Source organism: Hyperoodon ampullatus (assembly GCF_949752795.1).
Source record: "Hyperoodon ampullatus genome assembly, chromosome: 17".
In the NCBI taxonomy this organism is placed as follows: domain Eukaryota; kingdom Metazoa; phylum Chordata; class Mammalia; order Artiodactyla; family Ziphiidae; genus Hyperoodon; species Hyperoodon ampullatus.
This window is the reverse complement of record NC_136930.1, coordinates 77360381-77373262: the sequence shown is the minus strand read 5'-3', so window position 1 is coordinate 77373262 and position 12882 is coordinate 77360381. Positions and strand designations below refer to the sequence as shown.

General features: G+C 56.6%; 2 protein-coding genes across 2 annotated transcripts; both read right to left on the bottom strand.

Moving 5' to 3' along the window:
- Nucleotides 1-6157: 6157 nt before the first annotated feature.
- On the bottom strand, nucleotides 6158-9509 carry GPAA1 (glycosylphosphatidylinositol anchor attachment 1). The gene is made up of 12 exons (XM_079722600.1): nucleotides 9432-9509; nucleotides 9025-9204; nucleotides 8828-8939; nucleotides 8456-8603; nucleotides 8274-8375; nucleotides 7991-8187; nucleotides 7722-7918; nucleotides 7450-7626; nucleotides 7214-7313; nucleotides 6882-7072; nucleotides 6630-6800; nucleotides 6158-6482 (listed from the first exon to the last, which is right to left on the bottom strand). The coding sequence occupies exons 1-12, from the start codon at nucleotides 9503-9505 to the stop codon at nucleotides 6239-6241; spliced, it is 1893 nt and encodes a 630-aa protein (XP_079578726.1). The 5' UTR covers nucleotides 9506-9509; the 3' UTR covers nucleotides 6158-6238.
- A 1289-nt stretch (nucleotides 9510-10798) lies between these two features.
- On the bottom strand, nucleotides 10799-12687 carry EXOSC4 (exosome component 4). Its single transcript, XM_079722562.1, has 3 exons — nucleotides 12496-12687; nucleotides 11326-11532; nucleotides 10799-11202 (listed from the first exon to the last, which is right to left on the bottom strand). The coding sequence occupies exons 1-3, from the start codon at nucleotides 12664-12666 to the stop codon at nucleotides 10843-10845; spliced, it is 738 nt and encodes a 245-aa protein (XP_079578688.1). The 5' UTR covers nucleotides 12667-12687; the 3' UTR covers nucleotides 10799-10842.
- Nucleotides 12688-12882: the final 195 nt, after the last annotated feature.

Below are 12882 nucleotides of genomic sequence, written 5' to 3'. Positions count from 1 at the left end.
TAATAAGATCTTAAATAAATAACCTAACATTCTAAATTTAAAAACTACAAAAAGTAGACAATCTAAGCCCAAAGTAAGCAGAAGGAAGGAAATAATAAAGATTAGAGCAGAAACAATTGAAATAAAGAATAGAAAAACAACAGAGAAAATAAACTAAAAGTTGATTCTTTAAAAAGATCAACAAAAATGACACACCTGTAGCTTGACTCACTAAGATAAAAAGAGAAGACTCAAATTGCTAAAATTAGAAATGAAAAAAGTGACATTACTACCAACCTCACTGAAATAAAAATTATAAGGGAACACCGTAAATAATTTATGCCCCCAAATTAGATGACCTATATGAAACAGCCAGATTCCTAGAAAGATACAAACTGCCAAAACTGACTCAAGAAGAAGTAGAAAATCTAAATAGACCAATAACAAGTAAAGAAACTGAACTAGTAATTAAATAACAACAACAACAACAACAAAAACTTCCCAGAAAAAAAATGCCCAGGATGAGATGGCTTCACTGGTGAATTCTACCAAAATTAAGGAAGACTTAACTCCAATACTTCACAAACTCCTCCAAGAAATAGAAGATGAGGGAATACTTCCCAACTCATTATTTGAGATCAGTATTACCCTGACACTAAAACTAGACAAAATATCATAAGAAAGAAAGCTACAGGCCAATATCCTATATGAATATAGATACAAAAATCCTCAACAAAATGTTAGCAAACTCAACCCAATGCTTGAAAAATGCAGTACATCTTTTTCCCAGTGGGATTTATCTCAGTAATGTAAAGATAAATCAATGTAAACATCAATCAGTGTATAAGAAAACACGCAATATAACACATAATAGTAATAAAGGGAAAAGGACCACATTTGATCATTACAGTAGACACAGAAAAAGCTTTTGAAAAAAAATCCAACACATTTTCATGATAAAAACCTCAAAAAAACAGGAATACAGGGCAACTTCCTCAACCTGGTAAAGGACATCTATGAAAACCTCATGGCTAATATACTCAATGGTGCAAGACTGAAAGCTTTCCTAGTGAGATTAGAAGGAAGAGAAGGATGTTGGTTCTTGCCACTTCTATTCAGCATTATATAGGAGGGTCTATCCAGGGCAATTAGGCAGGACTATAAAATAAGCATCTAAATTTGAAAGGAAGAAATGATATTATATTTTCAGATCACATGAATTACATACAATTGACCCATGAACAACATGGGCTTGAACTGCGCAGGTCCACTTATACTCAGATTTTTTTTGCTAAATACACACTACAGTACTACACCACCTGCAGTTGGTTGAATCTGAGGATTCGAAACTGCAGATACGGAGGGCTGACTGTAGAGCTATAGGTGGATTTTCAACTTTGCAGAGGGTCGGCGCCCCAACCCCTGCATTGTTCAAGGGTCAACTGTGAAATCCTAAGGAACACACAAACTATTGCTATTAGAGATAATGGATGAGTTCATCAAGTTTGACTGAAGATCAATATACGGAAATCAGTTGTGTTTCTATACACCAGCAATGAACAAACTGAAAATGAAATTAAGAAACTAATTATATTTACAATAGCATCAAAAAATTAAATACTTAGGGGACTTCCCTGGTGGCGCAGTGGTTAAGAATCCGCCTACCAATGCAGGGCAGATGGGCTCGATCCCTGGTCTGGGAAGATCCCACACACTGAGGAGCAGCTAAGCCCGCAAGCCACAACTACTGAGCCCACGTACCACAACTACTATTTCACAGCTGACCCTTGAACAACGCAGGGGTTAGGGGCGCCCGACCCTCTGCAAAGTTGAAAATCCACCTATAACTCTACAGTCAGCCCTCTGTATCTGCAGTTCCGCGTGCTGCAACTACTGAACCCCATGCGCCTAGAGCCCGTGCTCCACAAGAGAAGCCACCGCAATGAGCAGCCCACGCACCACAGCAGAGTAGCCCCCACTCGCTACCACTAGAGAAAGCCTGCGTGCAGCAACGAAGACCCAGTGCAGCCAAAAATAAATTAAAAGAAAAAATTATATACTTAAGAAGAAATTTAACAACCTTTATACACTGAAAATTATAAAACATTACTGAAAGAAATTAAAGAAGCCCTAAATAAATGTAAGGACATCCTGTGTTCACAGGTTGGAAGTCTTAATATTGCTAACATGCTAATACTTCCCATACCGAGGAGAGTGATGAAAGCTTGCACCCGCCCCTCTGTCTTGCCTGGGACACAAATGATCCCTTTGTCCAGTATATCCTGCCCACTAGTCACTTAGTAGCCATCTGGGTTATCAGATCAACTGTGGAGGCATCACAGTGTCTGTATTCAAGTAAGTGACCCTTTTGTTTTTTCACATCTTTATTGGAGTATAATTGCTTTACAATGTTGTGTTAGTTTCTGCCATATAACAAAGTGAATCAGCTCTATGCACACATATATCCCCATATCCCTTCCCCCTTGCATCTCCCTCCCACACTCCCTATCCCACCCCTCTAGGTGGTCACAGAGCACAGAGCTGATCTCCCTGTGCAATGCGGCTGCTTCCCACTAGCTAGCTGTTTTACGTTTAGTGACCCTTATTTTACTTAAGAATGGCTTCAAAGTGCAAGAGTAGTGATGCTTGTGATTCAGGTACACCAAAGAGAAGCCTTTAAGTGAAATGAAGTGCTTCCTTTAAGCGAAAAGGTGAAAGTCCTCAACTTAATAAAGAAAGGAAAAAAATTGTATGCTGTGGTTGCTAAGATCTACGCTAAGAAACAATCTTCTATCCGTGAAACTGTGAAGGAAAAAGAAATCCGTGCTAGTTTTGCTGGTGCACCTCAAAAACTGCAAAAGTTATGGCCGCAGTGCGTGATAAGAATTTGGTTAAGATGGAAAAAGCATTAAGTTTGTGGGTGGAAGGTACGAACAGATAGAATTCAGTACTATCCAGGGGTTCAGGCATCCCCTGGGAGTCTTGGAACACAAGCCCCGAAGGTAAGGGGTACTACTGTACTGCGTGAATCCATTCATATGAAAGTCCAGATTCGGCAAATCTATAGCAGCAGAAAGTAGGTTAACGGTGCCAGGGGCTGAAAGGGGAGGGGGAAGTGGGGTACAGGGTTCCTTCTGGGGGGCAATAAAAATGTTCTGAAGGACAAGGCAGGAGTTGGCCAGGCAGGCCTTGGAGACCAAGGTAAGGAGGTTTGATTTTATCCTGGAGGCGATAGGCATCCCCTGAAGAGAGACGAGGTGGACCGCAGGTCCAGGATTGGGTGGGGGCACCAGGGGAGGAGATGCACGCGGGGTGGGAGGTGTTCAGGTTGGGAAGAGATGACTTAAAGGTGACCACGGCACATCCAGGAGGCGGAGGTGACAGGATGTGGCCTCAGGACAGAGGCCTAGAGGAAAGACAGGATCTGAGTGCAGGCATGAGGGCAGCTGGAGCCCGCGGGGGCGGCTCACAGAGATAGGCCCCCAGGGCAGCCCTGGAGCCCCACCTTAAAGCCCCAGGTGGAATGGGGTGACTTGGCAAAGGGTCTGATAGAAGCACAGAGGAAACCTGGGACAGCCAGCCAATTGCAGGAGGACGTCTGCAGAGGGTCTGGTCGTGAGGAAGCTGCTGGGTGTCCTGAGGTGGGTCCTGCCTGGCTCAGGACCTCCCCAGTCTTGCACCTTAACCTCCCGGGCCCTCACCCCATATCATAAGACAGGAGCCCCTGTAGAAGCCAAAGGCCTGCCCCCTGGGCTTCCTTCTGGACCTCCAGAAGGGCTCCCTCTGATTCTTTCCTTCTTTCATTCAAGAAATACGTATGAATATTCCACCACATCCCTGGCTCTGTGCTGGAAAAGAGGCAGGAAGAAAGACAAAGCCTGTGCCATAGAGCTGCTCTTCTGGGGCATGGGAGGCAAGCGACCAAGGAATGAGCACTTACTACCAACACAATAGACACACATACTTCTAGATGCACCCGGCTGCTCACCGCCTGAGAGCCCCACGTGAGCTGGGCTCAGCAATAGTCCCTCATGCGTGAGCGAGACTGAGATGTCAGAAAACTCCAATAACAACGACTTAAGCACAGTAGAAGTTTGTTTCTTTCTTGCAAATGAAGCCCGGTTCAGCAACCCTGGGCGACGGCTAACCCGTTTAGCAAGGGCTTTGGAGGGTCAGGGAGGCCCTCCTCATCTCCACCCCCAGCCTGGGCTGGAGCTCACGTCCCAGACGTGCTTCCGGCTCCACGTGGCCCCGGGCAGGAGAAAGAAGCGGCTCAGAGGGCCATCCTCTGTTTGAAGTCTCTGTATGGAATTCACCCTTGAAGCTTCTGATCAGGTCCTGTGGGCCACAGCAGCCACACGGCCACACCTAGCTGCACAGAGTCTGGCAGTGCACCTGTGCTCATGTCAAAAGTAGGGTGCCAAAAAAAAAAAAAAAGTAGGGTGCCATGACTAAGGAGAAGGGACATGGGGGCCAGCATCAAGCACCCTCAGAGTAAAGCCTGCGGGGCCTTACACTCATCCCCTGTACGTCTCATCTGTATCTTTACAGCCTGACGTTTTCTTTCGTTTTAAAATGTATTGCACAAGTGACATCAGTGAAAATCAGAGCAGAAATTCTGCTTCCCCAACATATCAGCTTCAAAACTCCCATGGCTCCCCCCTCCTCTTGTGTATGGGTAAGCTCAAAACAACTGATGATCGGATAGCTTTTGTCCTCACTTGTATGTTTCATGATGTAAGGTGTTTTCGTGATTTGCGTTTTAAGTGGCTACCTAAGTCCAGTTAAAAATGACTGACTGGCGCCAAAGTGCAGGTAAAATGTGTGGAAGGGATTTTGTATTAGATGCCAGTCCACAAAGACAGAGACAACAGGAGACCACAGCAGAGCAGAGATCTCTATGCGCCTTGGAAGACAGGAAGCCCACAGACAGGCGGTGCCTGCCTTATCAGGGGAGATTTCCGAGAGAGGCCAGTCTGGAGGCACTTCTGGGGGTGCTGGGTGTGGGGCTGCAAGTCCTCCTCTAGCCTCAAAATGACTAGAAGACAAGCAGATGGAACCCAGGCTGCTAGTCACAGTGGGCCTCCAGCACCCTTGCCCCACCCCATCCCTCACTCTGGACAGAGCACACGTGCCCTTCAGCAGTAAGAAGCCCCAAAGTGAACCCCTCCATTGGCTGCCCCCCACTGTGGAGTCAGGGACCCCCAGCTGTTGAGGGGAGCCCCCCAGGAAGATGAGCCCCACCACGGAGGCGGGCCTGGGCAGGGGCCGGGGGCAAAGCTTCCTCCCTGAGACTTGCCAGGCCGCCCCATCCTGGGATGCGGTCCCGAAGGAAGGGAGGCTGGTCCTGGTCTGATGCTCCAAGCAGTGCATCTCTGTCTCCCTTCCAACTCTGAGGCCTGTAGGAGGTGGTACCGGTCTCGCTGCCCTGTGGGGTGCTGGCAGGGGCACCATGGCCTTCCCGTGAGGTCTCTTAGCCTCATGTGGCCGTGGTGTCACTAGAGGGCTACACTTTGCTTACCTCCCCTCCCGAATGGACACTGGACGCCCCAGTCCCTTTCAGGGGTCTTGGTACAACCAGTGACCTCTCTGTGTACCGGCCCATCAGTGCCCCCCGCCAGCCCCCGGTGCTCACGTGGTCCCTGTTCCGTGGCCTGTCCGCTCTGGGTGGTGCTGGGTGGGCACCCGGCCTGGGCTGGTCTGGCCCCCAGGAAGCTGGGCCAGGGGCGCCTCCTGCTCTACCCCAAGGCCACACGAGGTTCTGGCCTTGGCTGGGGCGCCATTCCCCTCCTCTGGAGGGAGCCAGCTCCAGCTCCTTTGACCTCTTAGCTCCAGCGCTGAAGACTGTGCTGGGTGGTCTCTGGGTGTCTCAGCTCCTGTCAGGCCTCCCAGCCCTGCCTGTCGTGTTTCCTCTTGCACAGCACTGGACCGTGATGTGCAGAGACCTCCAAGGCCGGGAGAGTGCACTTGGGGCTGCGGCCAGGTCTGCCTGTGCCACTTCCACACCCCAAGCATCCATCCAAGGACCTCTTCCCAAGGCTGATGCAGCTGAGGCCCTCCCTCCTGCCATCAGTAAGTGGACCAGAAGGGGCTGAGCAGGGTGTCTAATCCCGCAGGCAGAGCCTCTTGCTACAGGCCCCGGAGCCCCACGTACACAGCAGACAGTGTGACCAGGAGCCCGGAGGGCAGCTAAACCGAACTGTTTATTTCCCAGGAAAGAAAGAACGTGGGACGTGTGGGGGATTCCCACCTGCCTTCATCACTTCCAAAAGAGCACATTCCAGAAGAGCAGCCAGCAGGGGTAGAGGCCCAGCGCCAGCAGCGGGAAGAGCAGGGCACCGTACGTGTGGTGTTCCAGCACGCCCTGAGCCAGTGCGGCCAGGAAGAGCCGCCAGCCCTCGGCCAGGGAAAGCGGTGCCTCCTGCAGCTGCTGCCACAGGAACAGGCCGCCCAGGAGCGTAGCTGCTGGGCTTGTCAGCACCAGCAGGGCAGCACAGAGTGGCCTGCGTGGAGAAGTAAGGTCAAGGGGGGGCTCTGAGGTGGGGGAGGAGGAGTGACGCGTGAGGGGGCGTCTGTGGCGAGGGGCAGAGGCCCTGGAGGTGGGGGGCACGTCACGGCGGGCTTTGTGGTGGGGACCGACCAGCACATACCGGGGCCCGGAGGGCTTGGTGAGTGCAGCGCCGGGCACCATGGTGGCAGCCAGCAGAAAGCCCAGGGAGAAGTTGGTGAGGGTGATGCAGGCCAGCTGTAGTGCCAGGTAGATCAGGGCCACCAGCTTCAGCGCCATCCAGCTCCTGTCCGGGGCCTGTGTGCTCAGCACCCTGCGAGGCAAGGGGTTCAGGGGCAGCCGCCTGCGTGTCCAGGGTGCACCCTGCCCGCGCCCATCCAGCCCATCTCCTCACCAGTGGGTGCTGTGCGGAAGGGCCAGGCCAGCTGCATAGACGGCCAGCAGCGTCAGCACCACGGCCTCGGCCTCAGCCACGGGGAAGTGCTGGGCAGCCACGTGTTGACCCAGCACTGGGAGGACATAGAGGGCCAGGCCCACAGCCTGGGAGATCAGCAAGGGTGCCACGAGCGAGGCCAGCCCCACGCGCTGCAGGGCACACGGGCACTTGGAGACAGATCCCGGGCCAGGGGAGTCCCGAGGATCCTCACCATCCCTCCACCGGCTGAGACTGAGCGGCAGCAGTAACCACCACCCGGGGCCCCAACAGCAGGAGTGGGGGGCCGTCACCTGTGTTGCAGGGAGGGGAGGACTGGACCCAGAGGTCCCCCCAGCCTCCTCAGGACCCACTCCAGCCTCGTGCAACTGCATCCACAGTTCCAGAGCGTGGCTGAGTCAAGGACCCTGACAAGGGGTGTGATGGGCTCTGCCCAGTGGGGGACCCAGGGCTCACTCCCACTCCCCCGCCCCAACGTTGGAGAGCTCTCCCCAGCCTAGAGTGGGGGGACCTGAGGCTGGCCACAAACGGACAGCAGGAAGCAGAGGATATCTTGAGACCGAGGACCAGGAGCAAAAAGCCGGCAGCAGGCATGTAGAGGCCAATGGAGACGAAGCGGGAGAGCGCAGGGAGCAGGTAGAAGAAGAAGGACTGGTGCAGGCGCTCCAGGAGGTGGTTGAGTTTGCGGAACATGCCCTCCAGAGCCCTGCCGGGCGTGGGCTGGGGTCACGACTGGCCAGACACCCCCAGGCACCCACTAGCCCACCCCGAGTATGCAAAGGGGAGACCAGAGGCACTTACTTGCCTACTGCCACCAGGTCGTACTTATACTGGCGGAAGCTATTGATGCCACGGAGAGTCAGAGCCTCCACGCGGTAGCGCAGGAAGAGGCCGTGGGCGCCGTGGGGGTGGCCAGAGGCCTGCTGCAGAACCATGAGCAGCAGCGTTTGCACACCCTGCAGCGGCCCGTCCACTGACGTCCAGTCCTGGGGCTGCAGCTTAGAGAGTGTGAGACAAGGTCAGATAAACCCTGCATACAGGCCCCGTGCTCCCCAGGCAGGTGGCCCTACCTTGCCCTGCAGCGTGCACAGGAGTCCCCCTTTCTGGCAGAAGGTCTGGAAGAGGTTGAGCAGGTCCAGGTTGGGCAGCTGTCCGTTGAGTCCCTCCACAGCCACGTCAAGGCTAGTGACCACATCAGTGCTCAGCTCCAGGGCCACGGCGGCCTGGATGGCCCCAGCCCGGCCCTGCAGAGGGGATGACTGCATACCTGTAGAAGCAGGTGAATGAGCTGCCAGTAAGGGGCTGGTGAGGACAGTGGCCCTGTGGGGGCCAGGGCAGGGCAAGAACACCCACCAGTGACATTGATGTCGTGGTAGGCTTCAAGCCAAGCCTCAGAGCCCAGAAGGTCGTGTTCTGTCACCAGGAAGATGATGTCTTTGGCCCAGTAAATCTGCCCTAAAGACCAAAAGCAGGGTCAGCAGGGCCTGAGGCGGTGGCCAAGCCCTCCCTTGCCAGCAGTAGCCCCTGAGCCTCACCCCGGAAGTGGGCAGCAAGTGCCAGCATCAGCCCCACAGCCTGGCTGTTGGTAGACTCAGGGCCACAGGGCACGGTGAGCACCAGGGACTCAGTGCTGGCAGCGCGCGGTGCCCGAAGGATGCCGTACACGTTGATGCCCGACACCATCTGTATGCAGTATTGGAGAAGCCTCAGCACGGCCCCGCTCTAGATGGCTGAAACCCCTCCCCTTTAGCCCTAGAATGCCCACCAGTGACTTCTCTGGCCCCAAGACATCCCCCCGCCCCCATTGAGCTTCCTGGCCCCAAGGCCACCCCCTCAAGGTGCTTTTTGGTCGCAGGCACAACCCCCTCCCCCCCTCCCACGACCCGCCTCCCCCCCCCGCCCAGTACATAGCGCTCGTGAGTCTCATCTGGAAAGGGCAGTTTCCGGGAGAAACTCTGCGTGTAGACCTCCAGCCCCACTGACCGCATCGTCCGCTCCAGCCAAGCCACTGGCAGAGCCCTGGAAACACAAAGGGAGCTTCTGAGCAGAGCTCTCTGGCCTTGACTGGCACTGCTTCCCCCATACCCACGGCTCTGTCGCTCACCCCGACTTCCTGCGGTGCGCAGCGAAGTCCCGGGCAAAGCTTCGGGCACGCTCTCCGCCCGCAAACTGCTCCTCCACCATGGTGGAGCCCATGGCGTTCTCCGACATGTAAGTGCGCTGGGTCAGCGGCGGGAAAGCCAGCGCCAGGAACCAGGCGATGCCCGCCACGTAGCTCAGCGCGCTGCGGGGAGAGGGACGGAGGGACCACCGGAGCGTTAGCGGGCCCTGGCACCCCGGCCCGCAGCCTCTACCTCTGCACTGGGGGTGGAGGGAGCATGTCTGCGGGACCCAGAGTGCCGGTACCCGGGACGCCGGACGGGAGAGCTGAGCCCCAGGCCTGAGGCCCCGAGTGATGCCGGCGGGCGGGAGGAGACCGGCACGCGCTGCCGGAGGGGCCCCCGCCCTCACCAGAGTGGCGCGTTGAGGCGCAGCACGAGGCGGGCAAGCGCGCGCCGGCGCACCGGGTCCGACAGGAGGCCCATCGCAGGGCCGGGCGGCTCCGGGACCGCGCTCCCGCTGTCAGGTACGGCCGCCGGCCGGGCACGCCTCTCCTGTCAGACCCCGGACTGCACGCCGACCCCCACTTCCGGTCCCGACGGCCCTCACGCCGCTGCGCCTGCGCCGTCCCCCTAGTCGCCCCGCACCGCCGCCGCGCATGCCCAGAGCAGAGCCGCTGTGGAGGGAGCGGGACCCGGGTCTGGGTTTCCCCGCCTGCGGAGAGCGTCCTCCAGGCAGGCCGACGGCATGGTGCAACGTCGGAGGACAGTGAAGACGACGGGCCGCTCGAGAAAGCTCGGCTCGAAGGGGAATCAGAGTAGGACGATGAGTAGGGCAGATGGGAGGAAATCCGGAAGCGGCGACCAGAGCATAGACGCCGGAAGATTTCTGAAGGTGCTGCCACTGGCAACCACAGGTCTGAATGCTGTGCTGGGAAGTGAGGGGGCTTCCGTGAACTGAGAGACCAAGGCATTGGCGGACCCTTTCCTATGGATGTCGGTCACCAAAAACAGCCGAGTGGAATCACAGCGTGTGCCCAGAACCGAGGTCACTGGGGTCAGATGACCACAGGGAGGAAGGTGCGTGATACTACTGGCCAAAGGGGTGTCAAAGGAGCTGAGGTGTGTTAAGTAGAAAGTGGGGCGCACCCCTGTCCAGGCCAGGAGGTGCCTGGGATACTGGAGGAGAAGCAGCCCCTGGGCAGGCTGCAGGGGCTCAGGCAGGTCTGAGGGCAAGGGGTGGGAGAAGGGGAGTGTGAAGAGGGAGGGGCAGTGGTGGGGCGGCAGGGAGTGTCTGTGTCTGACTGAGAAAGCATCAGAGCTGAGAAGACTCCAGGCTAGATCATGTGTCTGTTGTCCTTTTGGAGCCCAAGGTAAGTAGCAGGACAGACCCAAGGGACTCCTAGGGGGAAAGAGAGCATTCCGTGTAAGCCATAATCCAGAGCATGTGGGATATGGGCCCCTACATCACCACGGGGGATACCACAGCCAGCTGAGCTCTCACTCAGCACTTGTGCTCAGGGCGCTGGATGTGCCGGGCTGAGAATGACAGACTCCACGGTCTCAGGCCATGTCTCACTGCTCAGCTGCCTTGATCCCTTCCTGGCCCAAGCCACTCTCCTCACCCAGGGACATCCCCTCCTTGTTCAGGCTTTGACTCGTGAGGCTGCAAGGGGTACGCAGTTCACGTGTGGGGGAGCATCCTTAGTCACCCCTGGAGCCAGCACCAGGCCAGGCTCTGAGGGCATTGAAGTGCTGCGGGGAGAGACCAAAGTACAGTGGAGTGTGCGTGGGTTTTATTTTGGCCCTGGGTGGCCATGTGCTCAGTCCCCCAGCAAGACAGAGGCCTCCTGGACGTGCTGCCGGACCACACGGTCCAGTAGGGTATGTACATCTCGGGCGGCCCGGGCAGCAGCCTCTAGCACCTGCTCCAGGTGGTCCTCATGCAGCCTGGCGTCCATCTCAAGCAGTGCAATCTGGCCTGAGGACGGTAGCAGGGCCAGGGCCAGCTGGGGGCCACCAGCTGCTTCCTCCACGTGGCTGAGGTCTGCCAGGGCTGTTCCATCCACAAAGCCAGCTGAGCAGGCACACACAAAGTCCCGCATGGGTATCCCTGCATCCAACACTGCCAGCGTGGCTGCATTCACACAAGCCGCGTAGGTCCCACCATCTGCCTGCAGCACCTGCAGGGACCCCCCCCCCCCCCAGTGGCATCAGTCCATTAGGCCGCTGACCCCATCCCCCCCCACACACACACCCTCCTCCTCCTCTCTCCCCTCCCTGGGTTGAGGGCTGCTGTCTCTCACCTGCACATAGATATCAATCTGGGAGCGTGGATGCAGTTGTGTAAGGATGGCTGCCTCGAAGGTTTGACGCAGCTGCAGGCCCATCTCGCAGGATTTACGGTCCCCATGTGGCCGCCGCTTGCGCTCGCCTGTGCTGAAGGTCGCAGAACTATACTGACAGTTCACCAGGGCCCTGTCAGGCAGGGCTCGTGCCCGGGAGCCCCGGATCTGGGGGAGGGTTGGGGGAGGACACGTGAGCCAGGCCCACTCCTCCCAGCTCACACTACCCCTTCCTCTGGCTCTTGCCCTGAGCCTTGGCCTCCCTCCCTCCCCTCCTTCTATCTGCAGCATCTCAACAAACAACTACCTTACCTCCAAAACATAGCCTGAGGGAGGGCCACCGGGCCAGTCTCCAAGCTCCCATCACCTCTGGATCTCATCTCTCTCCTCACAGGCCTCCCTGTTTCCCTCCTTGACTCATCTTCTCCCAACCCACTCTCTGTTTGTATCAGAGTCCGTTTACAAATATCAAGTCTGACTCTGCCTTCTCTAGGCAATACACATACTACTTACCTTTAAAGGCTTCCCACCACGTATGAGGCAAAAATCCTCAATCTTTTCCCTGTTCTACAGATCTCTCAATCTCATTTGGAAATACTCCCCATCCTCCCCACCATCAGCCTTTCTGATCTGCAGGCGCGTCATGCTTACTCTTCCACCCCTCTGGCCTTACGCTTCCAGCGCTGGAGTGGCAATATACCCAGGCGGCTGTATTTACAGTCCCTGTCCTCACGGAGTTTGTTCCAGTGGGGAGACAAACGGTGAGAAATAAGTTAAATTGATGTCTGAGGAGGCGGGTGCAGAAAAGCAGGAAGTGTGTGAATGTAGGGGAGGGAATCTGACAGGTGATCTGGGAAGGTGTCACCGGCGGGTGACGTCGGAGTAGATGAGGGAGCGAGTGGGAGCGCACCTGGCGGGTTTAGGAATAGCAAAGAGTGGAGGGCGCAGGGGACGGTGGCCGATGAGAAAGGCAGGTTCCATCGTGCATCACACGGTTAGAACTCTGGCCGCGGCCCCACACGGAGGCGCGCGCCGGCCTCACCTCCCGAGCCTCTGCTCAGCCTGGCGCCCCGCGCACCCCGCAGTCTCTGCCCGCCCCGGAGGAAGCCCGGCTCGCGCGCGCCCACTCGCCTCGTGAGGCCCGTAGACCACCGCTAGCGCCTTGGTGTTGCCCTGCTCGATGTAGGCCGAGCCGTCGGCCTGCGCGAATACACCCATCCGCGCCTGGATCTTACGCAGCTCCCCGGCGCGCCGCCCGTCCACCCGGTAGCCCTGGTCCGACAGAAGCTCCAGCCCCGCCATGCCGCTCGGCCGCTAGCCCCGTTTCCGCTCTCTGGAGAACCACAGTTCCCGGCGGTCCGGATGCCCCACTTCCGACCTCCAGAGTCCTACGGTTTCCGGAGCGCCGCCTCCCATTTCCGGTGCCGGAGAACGACGGTTCTCCCAGGGTTCCCGGCGGCGCCGGTTTCCGCACTTCCGGTCCGCGGAGAGGTGGGGCTGCGGCCGTTTGGGATGACT

Coding starts and splice junctions, on each gene's coding strand:
- EXOSC4 (XM_079722562.1), bottom strand. CDS start 12,666: ATGGCGGGGCTGGAGCTTCTGTCGGACCAGGGCTACCGGGTGGACGGG. Junction 11,533..12,495: donor TGGTCTACGGGCCTCACGAG/GCGAGTGGGCGC, acceptor ACCCTCCCCCAG/ATCCGGGGCTCCCGGGCACG. Junction 11,203..11,325: donor AGATTGATATCTATGTGCAG/GTGAGAGACAGC, acceptor GGGTCCCTGCAG/GTGCTGCAGGCAGATGGTGG.
- GPAA1 (XM_079722600.1), bottom strand. CDS start 9,505: ATGGGCCTCCTGTCGGACCCGGTGCGCCGGCGCGCGCTTGCCCGCCTC. Junction 9,205..9,431: donor CGCCTCAACGCGCCACTCTG/GTGAGGGCGGGG, acceptor CTCTCCCCGCAG/CGCGCTGAGCTACGTGGCGG. Junction 7,627..7,721: donor GACCTGGTGGCAGTAGGCAA/GTAAGTGCCTCT, acceptor CACGCCCGGCAG/GGCTCTGGAGGGCATGTTCC.